Genomic DNA, 27,996 nt, shown 5'->3' with positions numbered 1-27,996 from the left:
TTCCCTCAGTTTGTGTGTGCAGCAAAATTGACATTTACCAATAAGAATGTAATCCTTCCAAACCTAGTCATGTATGAGCTATCCTCTGAGTCTTTTTTGAGATGATCCATGGAAGATTGAGGTATGTTGACAAGTGTGCTGAAACCAAGGCACCCTGCCAACGTGCCTCAAGTGTTCAGAATATTGCAAGCAAACATTTGTATTTGGAAACGGTTGATGCAGGGTCCCCTGGTGAAAAAAGAGAAAGTAGGAGGGACACTTTATGCCAATGATTAGGACATCTACATGGGAGGTGGAAGATCCTGGGTCCAGGCCCCCTACTCCAACTCTTTCCTTATTTATTCAGAGTGCAACAGCTTCAACAGGAAGGTGTCTCATTTCAGAATATCCCATAGTTCAATGGCTAGAGCACTCTCGTGAGAGGTGGGAGACCTCTCTTTTCAGATCCTTTCTCCCACTCTGGTAGAAAGTGGGGAATTGAAGTGAGTCTCACATCCCAGGTGAGTGCTCTTATCTGCTGGACTAAAAATTCTAAGGGGATACCACCCCCTCCTCATCGTCCTGCAGCTGGATTTTGAATGGAGTCCAATCTGGTAGGTGACATCTGAGCTTGCGTACTGAATCAGGCCCTACACTTGATTTAAGCAGCTGAACACATGTCTTCCCCTGTTTGTGAATCGTTCTGGGACTTAGGTGGGAGATGGGTGTCTGGACACCTAAAGGAAGACAGCAGTGTGCATCCTCACAGGCAGGAATATATGCAGTAGGAAACTTCTGACTCTGAAAAACATGGGCACCGAATCAGCTTAGGTGCCTACAGGATTTGATGGCAGTTTTGTGGATCGCAGTGGAACCAAAACTGGAACTTGGGTGCTGAAATGGGAGACTAGGTGTCTAAGGCGATGTCTACACTACTTGGGGATCAACCGTGCTGCAGTCAATGCACTGGGGGTTGATGTAGTGGGTCTAGTAAAGACCCGCTAAATCGATGGCAGAGCGCTCTCCAGTCAACTCCAGTACTCCTCCAGGAACAAAGGGAGTGTAAAGTAAGTCAACGGGAGAGCGTCTCCCATCAACCCAATGCTGTGTAGACACCACAGTAAGTCGACCTAAGCTACGTCGACCCCAGCTACGTTACTCACGTAGCTGGAGTAGTGTAATTTAGGTTGATTTACCGCAGTAGTGTAGACATAGCCTGAGTCAGGGGTTTAGGTGCTTAAGTACATTCATGGATCCCACGCTTAATTACTGGGATCAGTTGCGCAAGAAAGCAATTGTTCGTTGACCCTATCCAAGTAACAGCTAATTATCAAATTGTTCTGTGAGACCATCTGTGGAACAAGATGTTTTTGTTCCCACTGAACTGTTGACTGAGTGTGCCAAGCAGCCTTCTTTAATTAAGGGTTTGTTTCAGTTAAGACAGAACTGTTTATGCTGCAGCTCATTCAGTGGCACCAGTAGCCATGACTAAACTTCATCTAGATATAGCCTCTCACTTGAGGTGCAGTGAGAACCAAGTCAGGTGACGTTCTGGCAGCAAGGACCTGAACAGCAAGCAGTTTCTCGTTTAGTATACGTTGGCCTCAGTTCTTTGGTTGTTTAGTCCAAGTTGTGCTTTGCACACAGCGAGGGCAGGGGACTGTAAATATGGCTGTCTCTCCTTCACAGTTCCCTGATTCTTGGGGCAATGGGACTACTCTGATCCCTGGTATGAGCAGATATTGAACTGTCTTTTAATTTATGCTTGGCTGCCTGCAGCTCAGTGGGGATGTTCCAGGAGCATAGTGACACTCTGGCCATGCCCCCACTTCCCCACCTAGGGATTCCCTTACAAAAAGGAAATACCTGGCCAGATGCAGAAAGTTTTTATAGCTTCTTTTCATTGACAGAATTGTGCAAAAAGGTGTGAACAGATATTTGGTTTCTGCATTTAAGAAAATGTTGGTTTGTACACTAAATATTAGTCCTTGTAACTACAACATTAATAAGTTCAATATGTTCAAAATAGGTTTAGCGTTTTGTAAAGCAGTCTCAATTATCTATGCCTCAATTTTTATTGCACTAAATATCTTATTTCCCCTCTTCCCCCAAATGTCTTTTTGCATTAAAACCTTTATTCCTTGTGCTGTTTTTAGGTGTACTATTGAATGGAAGAAAGGAAAAAATGTTACAGTTAAAACAATCAAGAAGAAGCAGAAACACAAGGGTCGAGGCACAGTTCGAACAATTACCAAACAAGTACCCAATGACTCTTTTTTTAACTTCTTCAGCCCCATAAAAGGTAAGCTTGTTTGAGCAGCAAAAAATATCTGGATTTTTGCAGTTACCCAAACTCTGTTTTTACAAAAGTAGTTTCTTCACCGTGGCTATATTTAGGCTATCTGTTAATCTGCCTTTATGATGTGACTGTGGTAACATTTAGCCACTCATTTGAAGATGTTTTTATATCAGTCCTAAGCAGTGGAATCTATATTGGGAGAGTTTGAGTACTGAAACAGACTGGGTGTTGTCACTCTACTTTTGACGGTGTAAATATCTGGAGCCTGAAACAAGTGCAATTTATTAGCCTGAAAAAGCTGTTTGCTAATAACTAAACTCAGATTTTTGCCTCGACTATAACTATAACTAGAGTAACTCATTTAGCGATCAGCTAATTCTACAGGGAATTGTTAGCTGAAGAACAGTGTAGACAGGACTCCTTTTGTTAGCGTATTGTGCCTGGCCCATGTTCTTAATATTGCTAGTTTAAGAATATTTTACTTTTTACCACAGGGTGGCTCCATACTTCTATTCTAGATGTAATGTGTGAAGATTTCACATCCAATCTCAGATCAATAGACTGATCTCACTTAAGTCTTCAGTAGTTACATCGTGTTCACCCTGTAATTATGTTAGGGTTTGCTATAGTGCCTATCATTGTATCCAAGTGCTAATCTGACCGAATTAAGCAATATTGCTAGTGCACTTCAAGAGGCCTCGTGCTCTTTTCCCTTTTCTGGTTAGTGAGCCCTGTTTGCACCAGGGGGTTTTCTGCAGTTATGTTTATCTGCCATACAGAGAGATAAAATGCATACCTGTGACTGCCATATCTTTTAGTGTAATATGTTATGTTCATTCTTTTTTGGTCTCTATTTGATATTTTAGAACACCTATTTGTATACCTTGAAACCTCTGTAGTAATAGGAGTAATAATAATACCTTGCTTTTTATATGGGGCTTTTCATAAGTACATATCACATTATATAGGATATAAATAGTAATGCCATCAAACATTATGTTATTTTCATATAAACATCCACTTTCTTCAAACAGGACAATCACAAATTGCCTGAGTTGTGGCTGGATTTGGGATGTTGGGGAGGATATAAATATAGTGGGCTAGATTCTTTGGCATGCCAGAGCTCCATAATCTGAAAAGCAGTGCAGATTTGGCATTATGCTACTTTTCTGCTTTGACCCTGGAGGTATCCAAAGACCACATTAGCACCCCTGTGGCTTCTCTAGATTGCAACAGGGGCCAAACTTATGCTGGCTGGAATGGTGCTTTGGAGACCATTTTGCTGACCCCAGGGTTGCTGGAACACACTCCAGCTACATCACCACTTGTCCCAAACTTGCCTCTGGAGCAGGACCAACTGGTGTAGAGCTAGCTGGCTTTAGATAATCCTATGATAGGAGTATTCCCAGTGGCTCATTTAGGATAATTTAAGTTTCACTTGTGCTATTATGATTCAAAGAGAATTTAGCCTGGGCTGCAGGTTTGGCCACTACACACTATTATGACAGGTTTCAGAGTAGCAGCCGTGTTAGTCTGTATTTGTAAAAAGAAAAGGAGTACTTGTGGCACCTTTGAGACTAACGTTTATTTGAGCAATGCTCAAATAAATTTGTTAGTCTCGAAGGTGCCACAAGTACTCCTTTTCTTTTTACATACTGTTGTCATTCAAGATGGTTTGAACTGTATTAGCATAGAGAAATTCCTTCTGCAAGTTATACCAGTGTGTATTTTGGCTGTCTGGAGTAAATACGTGGCTCCTTCAAATGCCTCACAAATCTTGGTGCTGGCAGGCTGATACTGGTGAGCTGTAAGGTCAAAGAAAATGGCACACATTTCACTTAGTACAGTGTATGCATAATTCTCACATATGTTCTCCTAATGCTGCTAAAGTTGGAAGGTTTTTTTTTTAAAAAAAAAAAAGTAGACTTGTTAATATTTTAAACTACTTAACTAGATTGTAAACAAGAGTCCAACCATCTAAGATTGGTCTCTGATGGCAACCTCCAACCTTCTCTTTAAATATGTGAGTTTGAGAAGTGTTTCATCATGTGAACTTCATAGATGATGCACTGATCAAAATGGTCATAGGTTTTTTTTTTGGTAGACATGTCTCCTTTTGTAAACTGCCTGGTTAACCCCCTTGATAGCACCAGCACATGTTGTATAGTCTCTGCAAGTCTTTCATAATTAGGCTTGGAAGGATTGGATTTTTGTCAGTAAATGTGGATTTCAGAGCGTAAACACAAACTAATGAAAACATTTATTTTCATGGATTGAAATTTACAAATGGTCAAAGTTGTTTTTTGTTTTTTTTTTAAAGCTGCTTGAACATCTTAGCATTTGATTTTAAGGATATTTAATATATATTTTCATATGTGATGTTGATCCCTATAATTTTTGTGCCACTGAAAATCTAAATCGGTAAAATTTGGGGGGGGGGGAGCTTAAAAATCAACATCTTCAATTATACAAAGAAAATTAAACGTGAATTCTGCCGTGCCTATTCCTGATACATAGTTCGTGTCTGGAATAGAAAATACTTGCACATGGAATGTGTGTAAATATATTTATAGTGTGGCTGTCAATTAATTGCAGTTAACTCACGCGATTTTTAATCATGATTAATTTTTTATCGATAATCAGTTTTAATTGCACTGTTAAACAATAGAATACAAATTAATCAAATATTTTTGGATTTTTTCTACATTTTCAAATATATTGATTTCAGTTACAACACAATACAAAGTGTACAGTGCTCGCTATTTTTATTACAAATATTTGCACTGTAAAAATGATAAAATAATTTTTCTGTTCACTTCATACAAGTACAGTAGTGCAATCTCTTTATTGTGAAAGTGCAGTTTACAAATGTAGATTCTTTTGTTACATAACTGCACTCAAAAACAAAACAATGTAAAACTTTAGAGCCTACAAGTCCACTCAGTCCTACTTCTCGTTCAGCCAATCACTAAGACAAACAAGTTTGTTTACATTTATGGGAGATACTGCTGCCGGTTTCTTATTTACAATGTCATCTGAAAGTGAGAACAGGCATTTGCATGGTACTTTTGTAACTGGCACTGCAAACTATTTTTACGTGCCAGATATGCTAACCACTTGTATGCCCCTTCATGCTTTGGCCACCATTCCAGAGGACATGCTTCCATGCTGATGATGCACATTAAAAAAATTATGCATTAATTAAATTTAACTGAACTCCTTGGGGGAGAATAGTATGCCTCCTGCTCTGTTTTACCCGCATTGTGCCATATATTTCATGTTATAACAGTCTCGGATGATGACCCAGCACTGTTCGTTTTAACAACACTTTCACTGCAGATTGAAAAAATGCAAAGAAGGTACCAAGGTGAGATTTCTAAAGATGACTACAACACTCGATCCAAGGTTTAAGAACCTGAAATGCCTTCCAGAATCTGAGAGGGACGTGGTCTGGAGCATGCTTTCAGAAGTCTTAGAAGAGCAACACTTCGATGTGGAAACTACAGAACCCGAACCACCAAAAATAAAATCAACCTTCTGCTGGTGGCATTTGACTTGGATGATGAAAGTGAACATGTGTTGATCTGCACTGCTTTGAATTGTTATCGAGCAGAACCAGTCGTCAGCATGGACTCATGTCCCTTGGAATGGTGGTTTAAAGCATGAAGGGACATACGAATCTTTATAGCATCTGTTATGTAAATACCTTGCCACACCAGCTACAACAGTGCCATGTGAACGCCTGTTCCCACTTTCAGGTGACGTAAACAAGAAGCGGGCAGCATTTTTTCCTGCAAATGTAAACAAACTTGTTTGTCTGAGCAATTGGCTGAATAAGAAGTAAGTCTGAGTGGACTTGTAAGCTCTAAAGTTTTACATTGTTTTATTTTTGAATGCAGTTATTTTTTGTACATAATTCTACATTTGTAAATTCAACTTTCATGCTAGAGATTGCATTACAGTACTTGTATGAGGTGAACTGAAAAATATTATTTTTTTACAGCACATTTGTAATCAAAAATAAAGTGAGCACTGTACACTTTGTATTCTGTGTTGTAATTTAAATCATATATTTGAAAATGTAGAAAAAAAACAAATATTTGAATAAATGGTATTCTATTATTGTTTAACAGTGCAATTAATCATGGTTAATTTTTTAATCTCTTGACAGCCCTAATTTATAGGCAGATATAAATTTAGATATAGCTGTAATATACTAATTACTTGCATCATGCAGGGTTTCATCTTGGCTTGCTGAAGTCATTATGAACAAAGACAGTAGTGGCAAAAGTTTAGACTCTGAAGAGCAGTACATTGGCATCTCAGATGCTCCCCTACATGTACAAGTGAGAATTGATTTACACCAAATTGTCACTTCTGGAGTGGGAGCTAGTGCACCATCTGTTGCTTGCGTTTGGTCTCATTAAATGATAACCAGTGTCTCCACTTTTGAAACACAGGCACCTTAAGCCCTGCTCATGCAAAGAGAACTCTTGCTGCACGTCAATGAGGCTCTAGTGGATGCAGGATTCTGCCTGTTCAGTATCAATCACAGGATTGATTAATTTAATTTGTAGCTAATATCAATATATAAATACTTCTTGGAAAAGATCTTAATTTTCCAGCACGGCTGTAACAAAATCAAGCTATTTAATTTGTCAAGTGTTAATGCAGAGATAAAATATAGATGGCATTGGTTGAAAAGTGTACATCTTGAGTCTTCATATGCCATAAGTACCCAATGCTCTTTCTACAGAGGTGACATTTCCCTGTGCAAACATCTTGATGTGACCACATAGGAATGGCAGTGCAGGAATTTAAATTTTATAACTTCATTATAATATGATTTGCAGTGACATTTAAATTGAATTTAACATGGGTTAGATTTAGGCCATGTCTACACTATTGAGTTTTGTCAATGCAAGTTACACAGATGATCAAAAACCAGTATTACATCGCTTGTGCATGTTCAGACAATGTTCCTTCTGTTGGGAGAGCGCATCCACTGCTGGTGTTCTAGCATAGACAAAGAGCATTTCTCTTATAGCTATTCCACTGTGCTATTTGCCACCTTCTGCAGCTAGGAGTTGTGAGAAGGCGGAATGGTTTGCAGCGCATCATGGATGCAGGCTCAATGTCCCATGATGTTGTTTTTTCTGTCCCATCATTCCATGGGCTTCTGACTGCGTTTCACGGCATTTTTTAACAACCCGTTTACTGTGTGCTCACAATCTGTGTCTGCAAGGATGGATTCTGCACTGCTCTCTACTGCTGTGGTCACTGTTATGAACACATTGCGGCTGGTCATGCAGTACATCATGAGCATCCAATCTGAATAAGAATCAGAGGTGCCTGACCTGCTGTGTGCCATGGAAAGAACATATTACTTTTGGCATTCACAGAGCAGCTGTACATGGTGGACAGTAACTTTTGGGCTTGGGAAACAAGCACTGGGTGGTGGGATCACATTGTTATGCAGGTCTAGGATGACTAGCAGTAGCTGTAGAACTTCTGGATGCAGAAAGCCACTCTCCTGGAACTATGTGCAGAGCTCTCCCCAGCATGGCAACTCAAGGATATCAAAATGAGAGCTGCCCTCTCAGTGGAGAAGCGTGTGGGAATTGCTGTGTGGAACCTGGCAGCTCCAGACTGCTACTGATCAGTCACAAATCAGTTTGGAATCAGGAAGTCCGCCGTTGGGGCTGCATTATCATGAATGTGCAGGGCCGTTAATTGCATCCTGCTACAAAGGACTGTGACTCTTGGCAATGTGCATGAAATAGTGGATGCGTTTTTGGCAATGGGATTCCCTAACTGCGGTGGAGTGACAGATGGCACGCATAGCCCTATTTTGGCCCTGGACCATCTTGTGCTGGAGTACATCAATAGAAAGGGGTACTTTATAGTATTGCAGGAACTTTTGGATGACCATGGCCATTTCTCTGACATCAACACAGGGTGATCCGGGAAGATGCATGCCTCATGCACCTTCCTGAATGCTGGCCTGTACAGAAAGCTGCAAGCAGGGATTTTCTTTCCAGACCAGAAGATTCCAATGGGGGGATGTTAAAATGCCCATATTGATTCTGGGAGAGCCAGTGTACTGTATCCTTACTCCCATGGCTCATCAAGTTTTACACAGGAAACCTGGACAGCAGCAAGGAGCGCTTCATCAATAGGGCTGAGCAGGTGTAGAACGACCATATAATGTGCCTTTGGAGATCAAAAGCACACTGTTGCTGGTTTTATGACAAGTTAGACCTAAATGAGGAAAATATTCCCCTGGTTATAGTAGCCTTACTCCTGGGGGAGTTCACCACTGCATATTTCATGTGCCACACATTTAATTTTTCTTTTCCAGAAAATAGCTTCTGCTGAAAAGTTGCTGCAGTTCTGCCTTTTGCCCATCAGTGGGCGCTGTGGTGCTAGAACATAGCAGCCACTCCTGGCCAGCCCCAGCTACAATAGGGAAGAGAGAGCCTGCCTTCCTCACAACGCCTGTTAGGCCAGGTCCGGAGACAGTGAATATGGGGAGACAGTGTGGGGCTGCTGGGGGGTTAGACGGGCTCATAAGGGCTAGTGCAGGAGGACAGACTGGGGCAGTGGCTGAATGGGAGTGGAGGCACAGGGCCACATGCACAGAGGGGGTGCAGAGCTACAAGGGGAAAGGGGGATGTGTGAGTGGGGGCACAGATACATGGGTATGAGGGGAGGGAGCTGGCTGAGGGGTGCAGAGCTACAGGAGGACGGGGGGAGTCTGTGTCTGTCTGAGTGGGGGTGGAGAGACACTTGGACAGGGGATGCAAGAACACATGGGGATAGGAGCAGATGTGACTGACTGGGAGAGGCCAGGGGTCAGCCAGAGTCTGCATTGGGGTTGCTTCCTAACAATCCCTGACTGCCCCCCTCCCCCTCCCCCCCAAAAAACCCCTGTTCTATACTTTCACATCCATACCCAACAGCCCTTCAAGTTCATACCCAGGCTCCTTCCCAGCAATTACTTTCCTCTCCCTCAGCTCCTCCGTTACCCCTGATTTCCCCTAAGCCTTTGCACTGCTTCTGAGGGGTACAGGAAATACGATTCTGTACTGTAGTTTAAATGAATTATTACTCAGTTCTATATTAATATGCCTAGTAAGGAATCTATTTGTCAAAAAACTTTTCCTGAGTCTTTTTTGTTATCTGTATTGTTACAGACATACTTGCTGACAGGTATTTTGAAAAAAATTACCAAAATAATTGAAACTGGTATGATTATAGTGTGGTGTTTTGACAAAATATGCAGAATTGTAAAATACTGTGTGCAGAATTTTTAATTTTTTGGTACAAAATTCCCCCAAGAGTACAGCCTGCTGTGCACTCCATAATGTTGGTGAAGCTATGGGTGAAAAGTTCCCCTGGTGTGGATGTGGATTGCCCGGCAGCTGATTTTGAGCAGCCATTAAACAGGCCTGTTACAAGGGCACAATTGGAGGCTATTTGAATCAGGAAGGCTTTGAGGCACCATTTTGACAATGAGCTCCAATAATGTCTTTCTCTACAGCACTCTGCCATGCTTTAACTTGCTGCCTTGCATGAAAATTTTGGTAATTCCTAACCATAATTTATACTCAGCAAATGATCAGATTGCCACTGTGTATTAATTCCATCAGCAACCACCATGTATGGGAGACTAATAAAGATTGGTTATCTTTCAGAGTGTGTTTTTATTAAATACCAATTAACAGTACACACAAAAGGCTTGGTGGGAAGGAAGAAACAAATCAAGGGCACTGTAGGCTCTTACGGCTGTGTGTAGTTGCTATAATTTTGGAAGCTGTCCAAAGAGGTGGAGTGAATGGCGTACTGAGGCAGGTCGGGAAGTTGCAAGGAATGTGTGGGAGGAGTTGGGGAGGGCATGGAAAGTAGTTCTGTGTTAGCTACAGTGGGGGGGCTGAGCAAACACGAATTCTGCTTGCAGTGTGATTTAAGGATTTCAGCATCTCTGTTTTCTCCTCCATAACTTTTATCATCTGCTCCTGGCCCATTAAAATTTGCTCCTGGCTTTCCTTTCTGTCCTGCCTGGCTATTTTATAATTTTCTTTTAAAGTCTTTCTCCATGCCCTGCATTCTTGTTTTTTGGCTTCTACGGATTGGAACAACTCTCAAAACATGTCATCTTTGCTCCTCCTTTGTTGCTTCCTTATCTGTCGGCAAAGCAGGAGAGTTTTGTTGGTGGATGGAACATTGTACCGTGTACGCCTTCACTGTTTTGTTGACGAAAGCTGACTTTTGTCGACAAAACTCTGTAGTATAGACAAGGTCTTGGACTGAAACTGGATTGTTTTCCTTTCAGAAATCCTAACAATACCTAGCACTTGCAAGCTTCACAATTCTAATGTAACAAACACTAATCCACACAACACTTGTATGAACAGAAACCTTCTCATAGCACATTCTGCAAGCTTGAACAACCAGATGGGTTGGGTTTTTCAGTGTTACATGAAATTTTTTTCCTCTTTTTCTATTTGTAGTGTCTGGGGATGGAGAATCATTGGTAAGTCTCACTTTAACAAGATTTGAAATCTCTTTACTATATTTTTGTCCTAAAGCTCCCCTTCCTAGGCTTTATTCAGATGCATACATCAGTGATCACACACAAATTTCTCCTTTAGTCTGACTTTTGCCTAATAAAAAATCTGAGCTACAGCTTCATTTAAAATAACTTACTTTCTTCATTGGCCCCTGCGCTTTCCCCAGTAGCCCATTTCTTCCACTTCTGACTCATCCACTTCATCCCCAATATCTCTGTATTACAGCAGCCCTTTTTGGTAAGAGGTCACGTTGGCCACAGGATATCACTGAATCATGATGAACAGCATTATATCTGCACAGTGTTGCATTTCCAGTAGTAATTCTCTAAAATCATATTGACTTGCTTTACAGGATGAAGATTCAGAGTTTACTTTAGCTACAGACTTTGAAATTGGGCACTTCTTCCGTGAAAGGATAGTCCCTCGTGCTGTACTTTATTTCACTGGGGAAGCAATAGAGGATGATGATAACGTATGTATATTGCTCACCTATCTTTACTTGTGGCTGAAATAGTAATACCATTACTTTCTCAAGTGAAATAAATGAAAAAGCAGAATTGGTTTTTCTTTGCGTGGAATAAATTACTCATCAGAATCAGATATGCTGAGAGAATGCACTGAATAGGGTCACATTGTGCCCCCCCCCTTTTTTTTTTAAACCTTCCGTTGACTGCCTAGGACTTCTGAAATCAGGTAGAGAGGGTTCTTTTGGACAAGGCAACAACCACAGTATCCCTATTATTGGTGTAGCCCACAGAACTGATCCAGGCCATGACTGCTTGCTGACCTGTAGCTGCACATTTGATTGGACCTCTGAAGCAATACAGCATCTAGAATTTTGGTTTCCTTGAATGGGCAACTTCATACTTTTTTGAAGGAAGGAGGAAATATAGCATTTAAAACACTAGCTCAAGGCAGAAGAGAAGGCTTCTGGACTAAGGAAGGGCTGGCCTTTTTCTTTAAAGATGTGTGTATTTCTAAACTATATTGCCTTTACCAGTTTGGTTTAGGCAAATAATTTTAAATACCGCTTTGAAATGAGAATTTTTTGTAGTATCTTGTCTTCAAACAGAGCCAAATTAAAAAATAATGTAAAATCACTTATGCTGAATACCCAGATAAACGCAGCAGAAAAGAACACCAGTATACTGCTTAAACTTGCATTAGTATAAATATACTAGTCACAAGATGGTAATAGCATCCTTTATTTGTAAATTTCTTGCTCTTAAGTTTCTCCTTAATGCTGCTTGAATGTTCAGTTTGTTTAAAAAATGTACATTATCCAAGAAGCATATTCATGATTTGTATTTATTCCATGAGTTCAACTTGTAAATTAAAAGTGGGGCTTGTGGCTCCTCCTTTACTTAAACGTATATTCTCTCTGTCTATATAATTTCTAATGATTATACCCCAATCATTGTCTTGCTGAGCTGAGTGAAACTGCATATCTTACTATACTACACATGTCTGAAAAGCTATATTCAGGATTTGGTGTCTCCCTTCTTCTTGATATAAGATTAAATGGCAATTGGCATGGAGGCAGCATTGTTTAGAGGCTGCAATGAGTGGGAGAACGGGATAAACTGAGAGTTGGGAGACATGGATTATAGAATTCTGTTGTTGTTACCAACTCTGTGTAGGACTTTAAGCAAATCACTTAGTTCTGTGTATCCCCACCTGTAAAATGGGGTTAGTGCTTTAGAAGGTAAATTAAGCATTTTGAGATTATTTGAAGGGTACTCTAAGTGCTTGCATGTGCTATGCTTATTTTAGCTAATTGCATAAAACATTCTGAAAACCTGTTTTATTTTTGTTTTAGTTTGAAGAAGGAGAAGAAGAAGAGGAGGTGAGATGCCTATTGTGTCTTGTAGATTACTAATCCATATTCTCCTTTCTGAAATAGTAATAACTAGCCCCAAATAGGACAAACAAGGAAGTGTATATTTCATGTTGCCATGTTCGTACTCCTCTACAAAATAGTCATTATAGCTTAATGTTAAGCAGCTGTAAAATCTATACAGATTTTTAATTTTTCCATAGGTATATTCCATAAAAGCACACATTCCAATTATGTTCAGTATCTCAGAGCTGCACTGTCAAAATACAGTTGTAACTCTTTAATATTTGAAAAAGGAGTAATTGATTGTCACTTACATTTTTTTAGCCATGACTTAATGTTGAAATTGTTTTGTGGACAGATGTGAAGATTGCATTGCACTGAAAAATGTTTTGTGTACCTGTTTGTCAAGTTAAACCTTGGGCTGTAAGGAAGGCTAATGGGAAATGCAATCCTAGTTAACATGCTGTGGGGACACACACTGGACAAGACTTGTGAATTGTCTATTTTAACTGTTCTAGGGATGAAGCTTGGTCCTCAGAAATTAAATACATCCTTTTAATTAAGAATTGTTGTTATAAAGGGTTTAATTAGGTTCACAGGCAGTTTTGTATTATGGCAATCACTGTGCTCAATTTTTTCCAGCGTTTCCGGAGCACAAACGTAGTGATAGGCTCTATACAAAATCTCTGCACTAAAATGAATATAAAAGCAACATTGGGGACAAATCAGTGCTTTGACAGATATTAACTATTTATTTGAATTTTGCCCCTTTCACCATGACGTGCTTGAGACTCTTTTTTCATAACAATGCCATGGTAATATGACCCAATCAAGTACTGGAATGCTTAGACTGGTGGCCTCCTTTGACTTGGCAGGTCACATCATGCTGCTTCCTTTTCCCCTGCTTCCACAGGAGTCCTAGTTTTTTGCAGTGAAAAGCTCTAACTCTTGTAAAAGCAGATGTGAGAGAGCTAGCCTATCTGCCTCCATCAAGATACTACAACTTGAGGTTAGGCATGTGCAAGAGGAGGAACGGAAAGGATCCAGGTGTAGTAAAGAAGCAGCATGTGTGTGCGGCACATGGCTGTTTTTGAAGAAAGAGATAAGATAAGGGTTGAAATGGAGGAACAAAATCAGACGGATCCACTAGCTGTTTTTTCCAGAAGTACAAAACTCAGAATTGTGTTACAGGCACAACTTTCTAATTTTTTTTTTCCTGTGCAATTGCAGTAACTTCCACAGGAATGTTACATTCAGATCCACACAGACATATGAGACTTCCTTGACCAGATGACTGCTCGTCTTGTCCAAACCCAAGTAGATTTATTTTTCACAGCTCACACACACACACGCTCACACACACACACACGAATGCAATAGAAGGCACTGTATAGTTGGCTTTGTGCAATGTAAGCAGTTGCTTTATCTAATTTTAATTCTTGTTAATCTCTCTTCCTCTTATCATAGGAATTGGAAGGTGAAGAGGAGGGAGAGGAAGAGGAGGATACAGAGAGTGATCCTAAGGTTAGTTTGTTTGTTTGTTTGTTTTGTTGTTTGGGCATATATACTTGTAGTACATTAGAATTGTACAAACTGTAACCATGAACATCGTATCAGGATACTATGTTGTGATCATTCTCTTCATTCCTGTTTTTACGCTTTTTGTATTGTGAAGGGAATTAACTTCTGAACTGCGGATTTTCTTAAATATTTTCCTTAAGTTATAAATTGCGTAAGTAATAGTATTTATTTGACATGTTAACTTTCTCACTTACCTACACTGGGGAACAGATGTGATTGATATGTTTACCACCTTCCTGCATAAAATTAAAGGTGACTATTTAAATATTCCAAAGAAATCAATTTACAGGATGTGTAGGTAGATACCTTGTATCAGTTTGAAGTCTAGTTTTAGAATGAATTAATGTTTCTTTAACAAGTCTGTTTGCTAGCTCTATCTACTTTTCTCTTATAGTAACTCTGCTCCTTTCTTTGTGGTTGCCTTGCTGAATCCCACACACTGCCATCATGTCATTGTGTTTAACCTGAAGAAAAGCTGAGAGCTAGTACAAAATATAAGGTTTAGTTTAAAACTGTGAGATATGGGCACTGCTCCCCCTTTTACTTAGTTTTCAGCCGTAATTTAGTCACCCGGACAGTTAGCAACTAAAGTTAATGAAGAGGGGGAAGAGACTGTTTTATTCATTTTGCTATTAAAGTAGCATCTTTCCATTTCTTTAATGGCAATAAGTATATAAAGCTTGCAATTTGAGATCATGGTACTGATACATGAAGCGTTCCAGAATTTATCACAATATGCACAGTCTACTATTAAATGCTTTTAGCCTCCATGCCGGGAATTAGTCCTGTCTCTTGTAAAAGGCAATAGTAAGTACAGTATTAAAAGAAGTCTGTATTCTTGATGAAATATTTGTTTGAACAGGGAAAGAGTAGCACTTGCAGAAACAATATTTCACACTCTGTTTTCATGGCTCCCCTGAACAGAGTAGAGTAGCTGGAGGGCAATGATGGGGTGAGCTTAGAATTAAAAATTATTAGTACTGGAGTAATGGTGTCAAAGATACTTCAGGGGAGAATCATACCAGTTACTGTATTCTTAATTACAGTGGCCATACATGTTTACGGTGATGTAGATCTGTCTTCAATAGCATGCCCTGTGGAGTGTGGTATTCTGCAGAACCATGTCTTACGCTATCTCAGAACGTTGTGGTTGTTGCCTCCTGTATAATTTTGTACATTTCACTTTCTTTCATGCTGACAGATCCTTTCAATTTTTTTTTCCATTTAGGTGTAATTTAAGTCTGTTTATCATTCATACATTTCTAGGTAAGGTGGAATTCCATTCATACCTAACTTCCAATGTGTAGCCCATGCAATGTGGTTTGTTTATAGCTACCTTTCTGGTTTTAAAAAAAAAAAAAAAAAAAAAAAATAGGCAAAACTGAAGTTTTAGGCCTCATTTGCAGTTCAGAAAAGTGTAGAGAGAAATATCTATGGCTGGATACCTGTGAATCATCTCCTTAGAATGGATTTGTATCTAGATTATCTCCTTGCCTCCTTATTGCAAATTTATGGTTGCATTGTAGCACTCCAAGGTAACATTATATATTGAATATACAACCTTCTCAGGACACAAGTTATACCTCCTGACACTTGTCACAAAGATGTTTTCTCTTGTATCTGGGTTTATACTGTGTCTTTTTAGTGTGACTTTTAGTTGGTTTTCATTGATCTGTATTTACAATACACTTGCAAACTCTCTCCTCTAGTTTGCTCCTTCTCCACTCTGGTTGAAACTCTCCTCATGAGTCACTGACTTATTCTGAATCTAGGTATCTTATCTATAATCAATCTCTGCTGTCTCTGATGGCTACCCAGTTCTCCAGAGATCATCTTCTTTCTTGGGCTTTTGTGATTCTTTACTTTCCTGGTTCACTTATCCTTCCTTCGGTGTTGCTTTCATTGGATCCTCTTTCTCCTGTTCTCCAGTGCTCCCTTCTTTCCCCTCGCCCTGAGTGATCTTGTCTGCTCACATGAGATTTTCTCAAATCTACCTGTTACCCCTCTTTCCTAAGGCTTGTGCCTTTCTGTTTTTCTATTTCCTCATAGCTGTCCTGCTGCTTTTCAAAACACATGACAAACTGGACTCGTTCCTCCTAACCTTCTCCCCATACCCCTGGACTTGACTATGACTGATTGATCACTCCATTGTATTTCCTATCACTCAACCTCAACACTGAGCTTATCTTGTGATTTGTTCTCTACAAATCTAATTGCTTTGAAAACCAGCCTCGACCCCCACTGCCAAAACTCATTCATGTCATATTCTCTCACACTTACCTGGACTCTCCAACTCTCATCTCTCTATCAGTGGCTCCCCATCTTTCAGAATAAAACTTAAAAAATTGGCAAGGCTCCAATCCTATCAATACAATAAGTTTACCTTCCATTTCTCCCATCTTATCCACTTCACTTGGCAGACTCTTTTTGCCGCCTTCCTTTTTATTCACTCTCTGTTCCCTATGCCTGGAAAGGCATTACCATTTCTCTTCACCAAGAATCCTTGCTCTCCTTCAGATCTCTCCTCCTAAATCTACTTTTTGCCTAATTGTCCACTGACTTTCATTCCTGTGCTGTCTACTCCTCCCTTCTTACCTTAGCTCATTTGCTATATAAATATCAGAATGCTTGATTTTCTTGCTTTGATTTGCTTTTTTTGTTTGTTTTTTTGTTCCCTACCCACATGTCCTAAGTTTGTCTAATTTAGGTTGTAAAGTGTTCAGGCAGAGCCATGTCACTTTAACTTGTGTAAAGCAGTGTGCAAAGGGTTGGTGTTAGGTTTAGAAAGGCTGTATAAGTAGCCAATTAGTTGTCTTGTAACTGGTACCCTGGGTGCCTTGGAGGACCCTTGTCAGCTTACTGGTTGAACGAGTGAGTATGATGTCGTTGAGGGGAGGAGGATAGCTAACCGGCTAAATTCAGATAACCAGCATAGTTCTGTCAGTACTCCAGGGCTGAAATCTCCCCTCCTGAGAGAATGACAGTTGATGCTTTGAAATACTTGCTCCATCTTCAAAGCAACCTTGGCAGAAGCCTCCAGTACTAAGCAGCAAATCTGTTTTGATGACCTGTGAAAGATGTCTTCTGTAGATAGGATGAATGGAACCTTTCAAGAACTCCCATACTATAGCACAGTTCCTCACATACACTTACTGTGAGGTTACTTACAGCTTGTTTGATGCTTGCTTTTCCTCCATTCCTTAGGATCATACCTTGGTGACTTATTGAGGGATAATAGGATCATCCAAGATTTGACATCTTGAGGTGATGTCTGAGCCTTGGAGGTGGTAGGGAGCTAGTTAACTCTTCTAATGTGTAGTCTAGCTTCCAGTGATTGATTTAAATGCCTGGTTTTCTCCTTGCTGTGCCTGACTCTGAGAACAAGTATTTAGTGCTCACTACCTTTCATTGATCCCACAAGAGCTGGTGACCAGGTTGCTGTTAAGGGTACAGAAATAAGTGGATGACCAGCTATCAGAGATGCATGTCAGTGTAGAATATGGAACAAAATGGATTACTCCATTGTGTAACACTGGATGCTTTCCTGAAAAAGACTGGTAAAAATTTAGAGAGGAGGAGTGGAATATTCTTTGAATCAATCAGCAACATATATTGTTTGAGACAGGATAACATTAAATAGTGGTGGAAAGGTGAATGAAAGACTGCATCTACAGTCAGTAAGATCTTTCGAATAAACGTATTCCTAATATGAATCAAAGGATTGGGAATCGAGGCATTGACACTAACTTGCAGAACTTTATTACTTCATAATTAATGAGCAGAGACATTACTTGAAATATTTGCTGCACTTTAAATGTATATCAGTTCAGTGCTCTGAAAGGTTGTAGTTTAAAAGCCTTTAATCCCCAATGCTTTGGGGATGTACAGAAGTCGGGAAAGCAGTTTGACCAGGGAAGTTTGTAGTGTCTTGGATCTGTCTTGTTCTTTCCCCTCCTCCCCAACACACTGCAAATTTGGAGCTACAAGGAAAGCAGAGGACCTTGAATGTAGAGCTCAGTGAATAACTCAGCTCTGATCTATAATACACAGCTAGGCCAACGTAAGACAGCTTATATCAACCTATGTCAGTGTATATGCTACAGCCTTGCTCCTGCCCAAGTGAGTGCCCTACACCAACATAACTCTAGCCCTACGTCTCTCATGGAGGTGATGATTGTGTAGTTAAGGCAACGCAGTGTCTATGTAGACAGTGCATTATTTACATTGGTTGTTGGCTGTCATTCTTGTCAATTTCACGGCTCCATGTTGGAGCTGTGAAATTGACAAAAAAGTCGTCCTGTGCGGGGAGCCAGGTTGCTTCCACGGGGACCCTGAGGTTCTCCTCAAGGAGCAGAGAGGTGAGATCCTGAGCTCTGAGCTCCTCACACTGACCCTCTTAGGTTGGTGGAAGTGCTCCTGGTGAGGATGACACCACTCACTGAATGAGAGTAGTATGGACATTAACCACTGCAGTAATTACTGTGGTGGCTGTAATCTGGCCTAATATATATAGGTTGACTTATGTTTTTACCTTTCTCTATTGGCTTGAAGAGCCACTTATTAAATACATGTTCCCTTACAGGGTATAGTCAAATGCCCTTTAACCTTCTTTTTTTTTTTTTTTTTTTTTTTTTAAACTACACTAGATTCTGCTTAACAGTAATCCTGGTATTAGCTACTTCTGGTTAATTGCATTGTTTTACTGGAAATCAATCTCATCCCATTAGCATCTATATTAATAGGATTTGGATGTTAGCAACAAGAACAACAAGGAGTCCGGCAGCACCTTAAAGATATTAACAGATTTATTGGGGCATAAGCTTTCGTGGGTGAAAATCCACTTCTTCAGGTGCATCTGAAGTGGTTTTTTTTTACCCACAAAAGCTTGTGCCCAAATAAATCTTAGTCTTTAAGGTGCCACCGGACTCCTTGTTGTTTTTGAGGATACAGACTAACAGGGCTACTCCCTGATGTTAGCAACAGCGTGCCACTTATTAGCAACCTATCCTGGAAGAAAGGTGCCATCTGCAGGCAGCTTTTCAAGGCTGCAGCCAGGGAAGGAAGGTGCTGGGGTTTATCTTCTCTGACTACTGCCTCGCAAACCTGCCTGTGAGTAGTGCTCAGCACATGCCAGCACTGATTCCTCCTGGTGCTATTGTCCAGCAAACCTGTCCGTATGTAGTGGTAAGAGGCTGCAGACTGGGAAGGGAGACTCAGGGCAGACCAGTAGCAGGAAGAAGAGCTGCAATTTATAATAACTTCCCAATTTGGGGGTATTGTTAGATTCCTAGGCTGCAACTGGATTCCCAGGCAACTGTATCTGTAAAGATCACTTTCTGTCTGCACCTGACAAGGCAAGTGCAACTTGGATGGTTTTATGTGAACCTTAGTACAGCTATCCATGTCTCTGTCATTTCAAGGCTAGACTAGTGTAATGTTCTCTGTGTGGGGCTAGATACTGAGACCATTTTGGAAAGTGAAACTTAGAAAACATCTCTGTCAGCTTGCTGAAGAGAGCCTTAACTCGAGCAAACCACTGATGCTATGTGATCTGCACTGGTGGAGTTCAAGGAGTAAGGGAAAGCTCTAAATACTTTGGGTCCTGGTTCTTTAAGAGATCACTTTGCTCCCTATGATACTTCAAAAGATGTAGATGGTGAAGATGCTCAAGGTAAACCAACCCTCCATTCCCCCACATTTGGATATGGGTCCCTCCTGGCAGGGTATTCTCTACGAAAAGGTGGATTGTCTTGGACCTTCCTAGTCTGGCAGAACCAGATCTGTTAACCTTCTGAATATGCTCTATATCTAATCTATCGCCATATTTTTTTTTTTCCTTCTGTGCTTGGAGACTGGATTTAGTGAGGCAGGCAAATAAAGCAATTTACTGTGTGAAATACTGGGATTTAGATCATTCATATTTCAGTTGCATTTAACAGGTAAATTTTTCAAAAGCACCTAATCTACTTTTTAAAAGGGGACTTAAGCTTCTAAGTGCCTAAGATAGTTCATTGAAGGACTGAGATTTAAGTGATTATTATATTCTTGCCCAAAGCACTGTATTCCTGTATATTGAAAAATAAAACTATCCTAGAGATATACAAACAGATTTTCAGTGTGATGGAATAGCATTTAGAACAATATCTAGGTTTTAATATGTGAAACTTACTACAGAGGGAACTTTTACTCTGTGTGTGTGTGTGTGTGTGTGTGTGTGTATAATATGCAATTTCATGTATCTTGTTGAAATTATGCAACAACATTTTATTTTTTTTAATGTTTTTATTGCTGTAAGGTGGTACAAAACATAGATAATAGTTTATTAAAAATATAATACACAAGGGTTTTGTATTTATTTCATGAATAAAACTGAAATAAAATAGTAGTTTTTCTCTTTGAAGCTGTAACATCAATATTTCCCTTTCCTACCTGCTTAAAGGCTGTGTTATATTAAAAAGATCTGAAGTAGGATTAAAATATAGTTTCTAAACCATTATAATGTTGTAAACAATCCTTAGTTCATCAGTTACTCAGTTAAGTGTTTGGGTTAAATTTAGCCATATTTTGCAATTCTGATAGATTATGATGTCATTAATACTATCTTTCTCTTAACTGATGTTTCTGATGTCTATTTGAAATGGAAACTGCTGTCCGTTGACTTGATATTTATCTCAACTACTAAGCAGTTGTTTAATGAAATATTCTTTACTTCCAAAATAGGCTTTTTTGATGGCTAGGAAGTTGTTCGTTCGTTCGTTCTCCCTCTTATCCACATCTAATCAAACAGTAGTACCATCTGATTACAAGTAGTATCTGTCAAATAGGCCTTTTAAAAAACAAAACCACAACATTTCTTTGCTGCTGCTCTGAGTGTATGAGGATTCCTTCTTGACAGGGTAGGCACCCAATGTTTGAGGCTATATCCGTGCAGATTGATTAACTTCTGTGTCCTTTGGAAACCCAGACAGTTAGGAAGAGGCACTTGGGCACCTGATGATGAATAATAAACATTTATTCTTTATGCTTGCTTTATTACAATATGAAATGTTCAGGTTTGGAATAGTTAACAAGTATAAATCATTTTACAGTCAAAGCGGTGCATTGTCTTGAAAGACGTCTTCCTTAGAGCTATTTCCTTACTACTGTAGAGTTCAACAAAGGCGGGTTTGTATGTGTTTAAAAAAAACCTAGAAAACCAATAAAAATACAATCCCTATATCTAGAGTAGACGTGGGTAATGAGAGAAACGAATAAAGGGAAGTATATGCTCAGATTAAAATATCCTGCTATGTTGTGTAAAACTGTAAGGCTAAGCAGTTGGAGCATTTAATCAACACACCTTCCTTGTTAGTTTTTTCCCCCAAGGCTTTTTCAAGCCCTATGCTGTTGTAGGGCTATAGGTATTTTTACTTTCTGAACGCTCTGATAGATCAGATTAACATTTGGCAAGAAGTGTCTGAATGAGTGTTAAACGGTTGAATAGTTATTGGCTAGTGATGCAGTAGGCATCTGAGGGGAACACAGCCTGTTAAATAAATACTTTCCATCATCTACAACATAGAGCCCAAGACTTGAAAAAACAAGTGCATTGATTTTTTTCAAAAGTGCTGAGCACCCTGCATCTCCCATTGACTCCAGCACTTTTGAAATCTGGGCCACTTATTTAAGAGCCTACTTGTGGACTTGAGAATTTGTTTTTGAAAGTCTTCTGTGTTGCCAGAAGTTGGGAATGGGCAACAGGGCATGGATCACTTGATAATTACCTCTTCTGTTCATCTGTACCTCTGGGGCATCTGGCATTGGCCACGGTCGGAAGATAGGGTACTGGGCTAGATGGACCTTTGTTCTGACCCACTATGGCAGTTCTTATGTTCTTAAATGGTAGAGAGAATACAAGTATAATAGAATAATCTGTGAAGTGCTGAGCAATTGTAGGTCAATGGGAATTGTGGTTAAGCACCTCATGATTTAGCCCGTTTACCTGTAGCTTTCCTCCCAGTAGACATTTTTGGTGATAACCTGTTTAATTGCCTATGAAGGATGCATGACCAAATTGCACTGAGTGAACTACCATTGTAGACTTCTTCCTTTTTTTTATTTTTTGTTTCTTTTTCTTCTCCAAACAGAAAGATTCCAGCCAACCTGCTGAGTGCAAACAACAATAATAAGGAAATACCACTTCAGAGTGATATTTGAACAACTTGTAACAAATATATTTGGATACCTGGCCTGCAGTTCAGGATATTCCATTGCTGCAGCACAATCTTATTAACAATGCTTAAAATTAATTTGTTTTCAGGTGCATGATTTTCACTAACTCTTTTTTTTTTCTTATTTTTTGCTTAACTTGTACAGTGGTATCTTCACTGCATTTGGGAAATATGAGGTTTAAATAAAGCACACTCTACAGCCTTTGGTACACTGTAGCTAAATAATTATCTGTAAGCTTTCTGATGAGCCTTTTGCCCTATTCATAGGGAACTAGACCAAACTTAGTCCAAACTACAATGTAAAGACTATCCATTTTCTGAGTGAACATTGAAATTGTGGAATAGCACATGTGCTGAGAAGCTAAACTAAACAAATTACATTTATGATAGCTAAAACAAATACAACATGACTTGACTTTTGCTAGTAGTTCTCCTTTTTTAATATAAAATTTTCCTGCAACCTACAAATCAGACTAGTGCTTGAGCAGCTTCAAATGTCATATTTATTATCTCAGTAAAGCCAATTAAATAAAAGTAATTCTTCATTAAAGGGGATGTCATTTGAGATTTATGTAGTTGTTCATCCTTCTATTTATTTATTCATGTTTGTAAGTACTTTGACTGAATTAGTGCTTTTTTAATAGTTTTTAATATACTTGAAAATATTTTCCTGTTTGCATAAAATATGGGTACTTGTACAAGGAAAATTTTGATTTGGTCTCTCTGATGGTAGTAGACAAAAGAAATGAACATGTTTCAAAATGACAGCTCTTTTGGGGAAAATCATAACATACAGGCCAAATTATTGCTGTTGATGGAAATGAGTTGCAGCCAAAGAACCAGAAAATTTCCGGTAGTTTTACTGCTTAATATCCAGCATGGGAGGGGCTTTCATTCTGAACATATAAATTAACAAAATTTAACTCCAGAAAATCTGAAGTTCTGTTTTACTTGCAACACTCAAATTAGTCTGTTCCACAGTTTCTTGTTTTGTTTAAAACTCTGAAGTCTTCAAAGCTACCTTATGTTGTTGTGCAGAATTTCAGGTGCACATTTCTAGTTTAAGCATCCAATGCCAACCTCTGGCAGCAGCTGAATAGCAGCTGTATCAACACTGTGACCAGGCATGTAGAGAGTGCTCCAGCCTTACCTTACACATTTGTAACTTAATACGGTGTTTTCAATTTGTACAGACTAGTTGAATATTCTATTAAAGTTGTGAAACATGGAAAGTGATGGCTGTCTTGTTCGTTTTTTCCTATATTAACTGAACACACCCATTTGATTTCCTATTTTACATGCCTCTGTATGCAGTATGAAAAGAGGTGTGCCAAATGGGCAAAAATTTATGACCACCTAATGGTGGTCAGCTTCTTACTTTAAATCCAAATGTTTAGAGAAGGTTTGAGACTATTATGTCGAGTAGGCGTTACCCAGGTGTAACTACATTTGAAGTACAGATACATAATCATATTTATAACTTCAGATACAAAGATGATGCATGCATACAAATAGGATAATCCTATTCAGCAAATCTTAACTTTCCCAGTGACACCTCACATGACTTACCTTGTACAAAATGCATCATAATTATGCCACAATCCTATCATATGTCACTGTGAAGAATATGGTGTGCAGTGTCAGACTTTCCTGCATTGAAGTGAAGTTTTCTCATAAAAAGTGACCTTGTAAAAATGCGATTGTAAGGGTTCTTTATTTTGTCTTGCTCATTTGCATAATCAAACTTGCTCAGTATGCAGATTTTTTTTTCTTAACTGCCAGAAGTCTCATCTTGGGCTCTGACATGCCAGCTGAATATTTTCCTCCAGTCACCAGCAGGAAAGACTCTGGAGGGCAGGTTATTCCCTCAGCATCAGCTGTCCACTCCCACTATAGACTGAGATTGCATGGGTGCCAGAGGACACACTGTTACTAGTGATGCACAAGATGGAAACCCAGCTTGATAGTCCACCACAGCCCAGGATAAGTTCTGCTGGGTTAGTAGAGAAGTGTTTTACTTGCAAAATGGAGCAAACTTGATGCACATAAGGAACCATGCAGTACCATTGTTTCTTGCTTATGCATCATGGATGAAATGTGTTTTGATAAAAATGAGTGAGTGAGAGAGACTAGGGAGTTCTTTTTAAGAAGCATTTATTAGATGGCCCCAAAAACCCCCATGATTCCATTATCCAGGTCGGACAACTTGGGATAAAAGCCTATCCTGAAAGAGTGGCAAAGTGAAGGTTGCAATTAGAAATTAAAGCAATATATACCAAGTGGGAAATAGCAATATAAAATTAGAAGCTATGCAATATTGAAAACACTTTGTCCTTATCTCTGCCAGCCATGGATTTTCTTCTGATGACTCTAAGTATGCTAGAAACTAAAGAAATCCTAGAAATGGTTTAGACCATTACTAGATGGAGATGGTAAAATTGTTCATGCCAAACACAAGTATGGTGTTTGTGTTTTTGTTTTTTTAAGTTGTTCTGGGTGGCAAGAAGCAGGATGATGTACTCATACTGGGTAAGGAAGTAATTTCTATTCATGGGTAACAGGATGCTAAACATCTGCTAGGAACAAACATTACACACTGTAATCCAGTCACCTTGCTCTTTTTTTTTTTTTTTTTTTAAATAGGAAAAAAAAAACAGACTGAGCTCCAAGTCTCAGTAAATTGAAAGCAAATGACAGTTCCATCCTCATAGACTATCAGGGTTGGAAGGGACCTCAGGAGGTCATCTAGTCCAACCCCCTGCTCAAAGCAGGACCAATCCCCAATTGTTGCCCCAGATTCCTAAATGGATCCTTCAAGTATTGAACTCACAATCCTGGGTTTAGGAGGCCAATGCTCAAACCACTGAGCTATTCCTCCCCGCTCTACGGCTCAGTAGAAGGCATTTTCTCCAGTCCTCAAATCATTTGTGGTTCTCTTCTGCACAGTCTCCCATTTTCACTCTCTTTTTAAAAATATAGACAAATGTAAACTGTACACAGTATTCCAGTATCTGTCTCACCCATGCCCTCTGTAGAGGTAAAAAATCACCTTCCTACTCCTGTTTATACAGCTAAAGAATTGCATTAGCGTTTTGCCATACTACATAGAGAGCTCATACTGAGGTACTTCCCCACAAGGATTTTAGGGGTCAGAGTCACTGCTTTCCAGGATAAAGGGCTCCATTCTGTAGGTATGGCTTCTACTCCTAGTTCCTAGATGTAGAACTGTGCATTTTGCTGAATTAAAAACATTTTGAAAAACAGACCCAGCTTCTACTGTGATCCAGATCCCTCTGTATAACTCCTGTCATTTACCTCTCTGACAATCTTTGTCATTCACAATTTATCAGCAGTGATTTTATATTCATCTGAAGATCACTGATCAAAATATTGAATAGCATCAGAACCCCACTAGAAATATCCCCATTCAATGATTCCCCACTGACACCTACTTTGAGATGTCATTAGCCTGCTCCCAAGCCATCTGTGTGCACTGTACAACATCAGTAATCAGAATGTTGTGCAGTACTCAAACACCTTCTAATGTCTAAGTATATTACATCTACACAGTTACCTTTAGCAAAACTTGTAATCTCAATAAATAAGGTTTGACAAAACCTAAAGCCATGTTAATTTGCATTACTTACCTTCTTTTCCTTTAGGTCTTTTATTAACTGAATCCTGTATCAGTGCTTTCATTATTTTGCCTGGGATTGAGGTCAATATAGCCAGCCTATGGTTACACAGGTCATCTTACTTGCCCCTTTTGAATACTGGCACACTTGCACTCTTGTCTTCAGGAATTTCCCTGGTGTGCTAAGATTTATTTACTGTTATCCAGTCTGAGACAACTCTTTTTAGACTTTTGCATGCAAGTTTTTCAGTTCTGCAGATTTTAAAAGTACCTTTTATAGGGAGAAAATAGTAGGGTACTAAAGGAATTAAGATCCACCAGAAAAGGGTCCTAAAGAGCCTGTGGCTGGAAGTTGGTCATTTAAGTTTTTTAAGTGAGGGTGCTCAATCAATGGAAAACACTACCAAGGGAAATTGTGGATTCTCCAGCTTTTGCCCTGTTCAGATCAGGACAGATGCCTTTCTTGAAGATATACTTTAGTCAAACATCTGTTGTTTGGTTCAGTATAAGGGTAACTGAAATGTAGTGGCCTCTGATGTACAGGAGGTCAGACTAAACAGAGAGATCCATTCTGGCCTTGAACTCTCTTTGGGGAAAAAAATTTTTTAACAAGGTACAGTAAGAGTTTGAGAAGGAAGGAGAAATTGAATTTTGCCATTGTTTGTAGTATGTTAAGTATACAGAGTTCCATTGTAAAATGTTTGCAGCCTTTAATCCTTGAAAAGCTTAATTTTAGGGCCAAAACTAATTGTGCTTGTTCTCAGCCCAAATATTGGACCTTCTGGAAAACTTGTACTTGATATTGTACAGCTTTTCCTGAGTTGTTTGGGGTGAGAGGAATAACAATCAGCAGTAACTCAGCTGGCTAACAAAGCTGTAAGCGCAGAGTATGCTAGTCCTCTGAGGACCAATTCTCCCATCTAATATTGAACCAAATGCCTGACGTTCTACAGCATGCAACTGGCTGAGTGTATTCAGTAGGCAACAATATCCTTTTGCCTTCATTTACTGTCATGTCCATCAGCAGGAGTCTGGGTAAGGATGTGGAGATTCCTTTAGGCAGCTGGGACAACTTTGGGACTGAAATCCAAGACAAAAATCTCAAATGGGCAAAACATAAAAAATACACTACAGGGAATAATCCTGCAGTGGTGAAGACGCTGTTGTGCTTGACTTATGAGGTTTTTGCTATCTGATAGAGGAATTGCTAGACCAGATCAGAGCTACAGTCCAAGTCCAGTCAGAAGGGAGATCTACAACTTCTAACACAAACCCTCTGAACATTTTCAATAAAAACAAGGTGGGTGAAGAAAAATCTCCTGTTGCAGCATCTTGGTACATTTGATTAGTGAATTCTAAACTTCCATTCAACAAAAATAAGTAATCTTCTGTGTAAGTACCTGTAGATTGCCACTGCAGGGACCACGGTTCTGCCTTATCCCAAAGTCATTTTAAAGTATCTTACCTATGAGGGCCAAATAGCTCTCTGTGTGCACAGCCAACAATGGCAGTAAAAATCTCATTTTCACTGTACATATAACTTTGTTTAAAGAGATGTATTAAATTAGTTTCAGTGGGGCTAGGGCCATGAGTCAGAAGCATGTTCCATTAACTTTAACCAGATAATAAGTGAAGCAAAAAAATTTAAGATTAAAGAAAAGATTCAGTAGGGAATTTTAAAAAAAAATCCCAGGTACAGGAGCTAGACTAAATTGACATTTGTAGTTATACCACCTATCATGGCAGGAAGAGCACTTCCAATTTTTAAGAATAAATGATCTCTCAAGTCCAGTGTTTCAATTAAACAGTGCTGCTATAGGTGCTCCCTCCTGTGAGAGAGGACCAATCTAATTCAGGCCAATTCCATGCAGGGAATTGAA

General features: G+C 39.4%; 1 protein-coding gene across 3 annotated transcripts in view; it reads left to right on the top strand.

Annotated features, from left to right (window-relative positions):
• The window catches only part of NAP1L4 (nucleosome assembly protein 1 like 4), a 58,033-nt gene extending 34,319 nt beyond the window's left edge, over positions 1–23,714 (top strand). For 2 of the 3 annotated variants that reach the window (XM_043515707.1, XM_038408092.2), the window contains exons 10-15: positions 2,136–2,281; positions 10,792–10,814; positions 11,204–11,323; positions 12,671–12,697; positions 14,159–14,215; positions 22,399–23,714. In XM_043515707.1, coding sequence (XP_043371642.1) covers positions 2,136–2,281; positions 10,792–10,814; positions 11,204–11,323; positions 12,671–12,697; positions 14,159–14,215; positions 22,399–22,437 — 412 coding nt within the window. In that variant the 3' untranslated portion in view covers positions 22,438–23,714. Of the gene's footprint in view, positions 1–2,135; positions 2,282–10,791; positions 10,815–11,203; positions 11,324–12,670; positions 12,698–14,158; positions 14,216–15,500; positions 15,539–22,398 lie in introns of all 3 variants that reach the window. The other variant, XM_043515708.1, reaches the window with a different exon arrangement.
• The last annotated feature ends 4,282 nt before the right edge of the window (positions 23,715–27,996 follow it).

The sequence above is a fragment of the Dermochelys coriacea genome, chromosome 6 (assembly GCF_009764565.3).
Source record: "Dermochelys coriacea isolate rDerCor1 chromosome 6, rDerCor1.pri.v4, whole genome shotgun sequence".
Classification (NCBI taxonomy): Eukaryota; Metazoa; Chordata; order Testudines; family Dermochelyidae; genus Dermochelys; species Dermochelys coriacea.
Note: the sequence above shows the minus strand (reverse complement) of the source record. Positions and strands in the feature narration are given on the sequence as shown.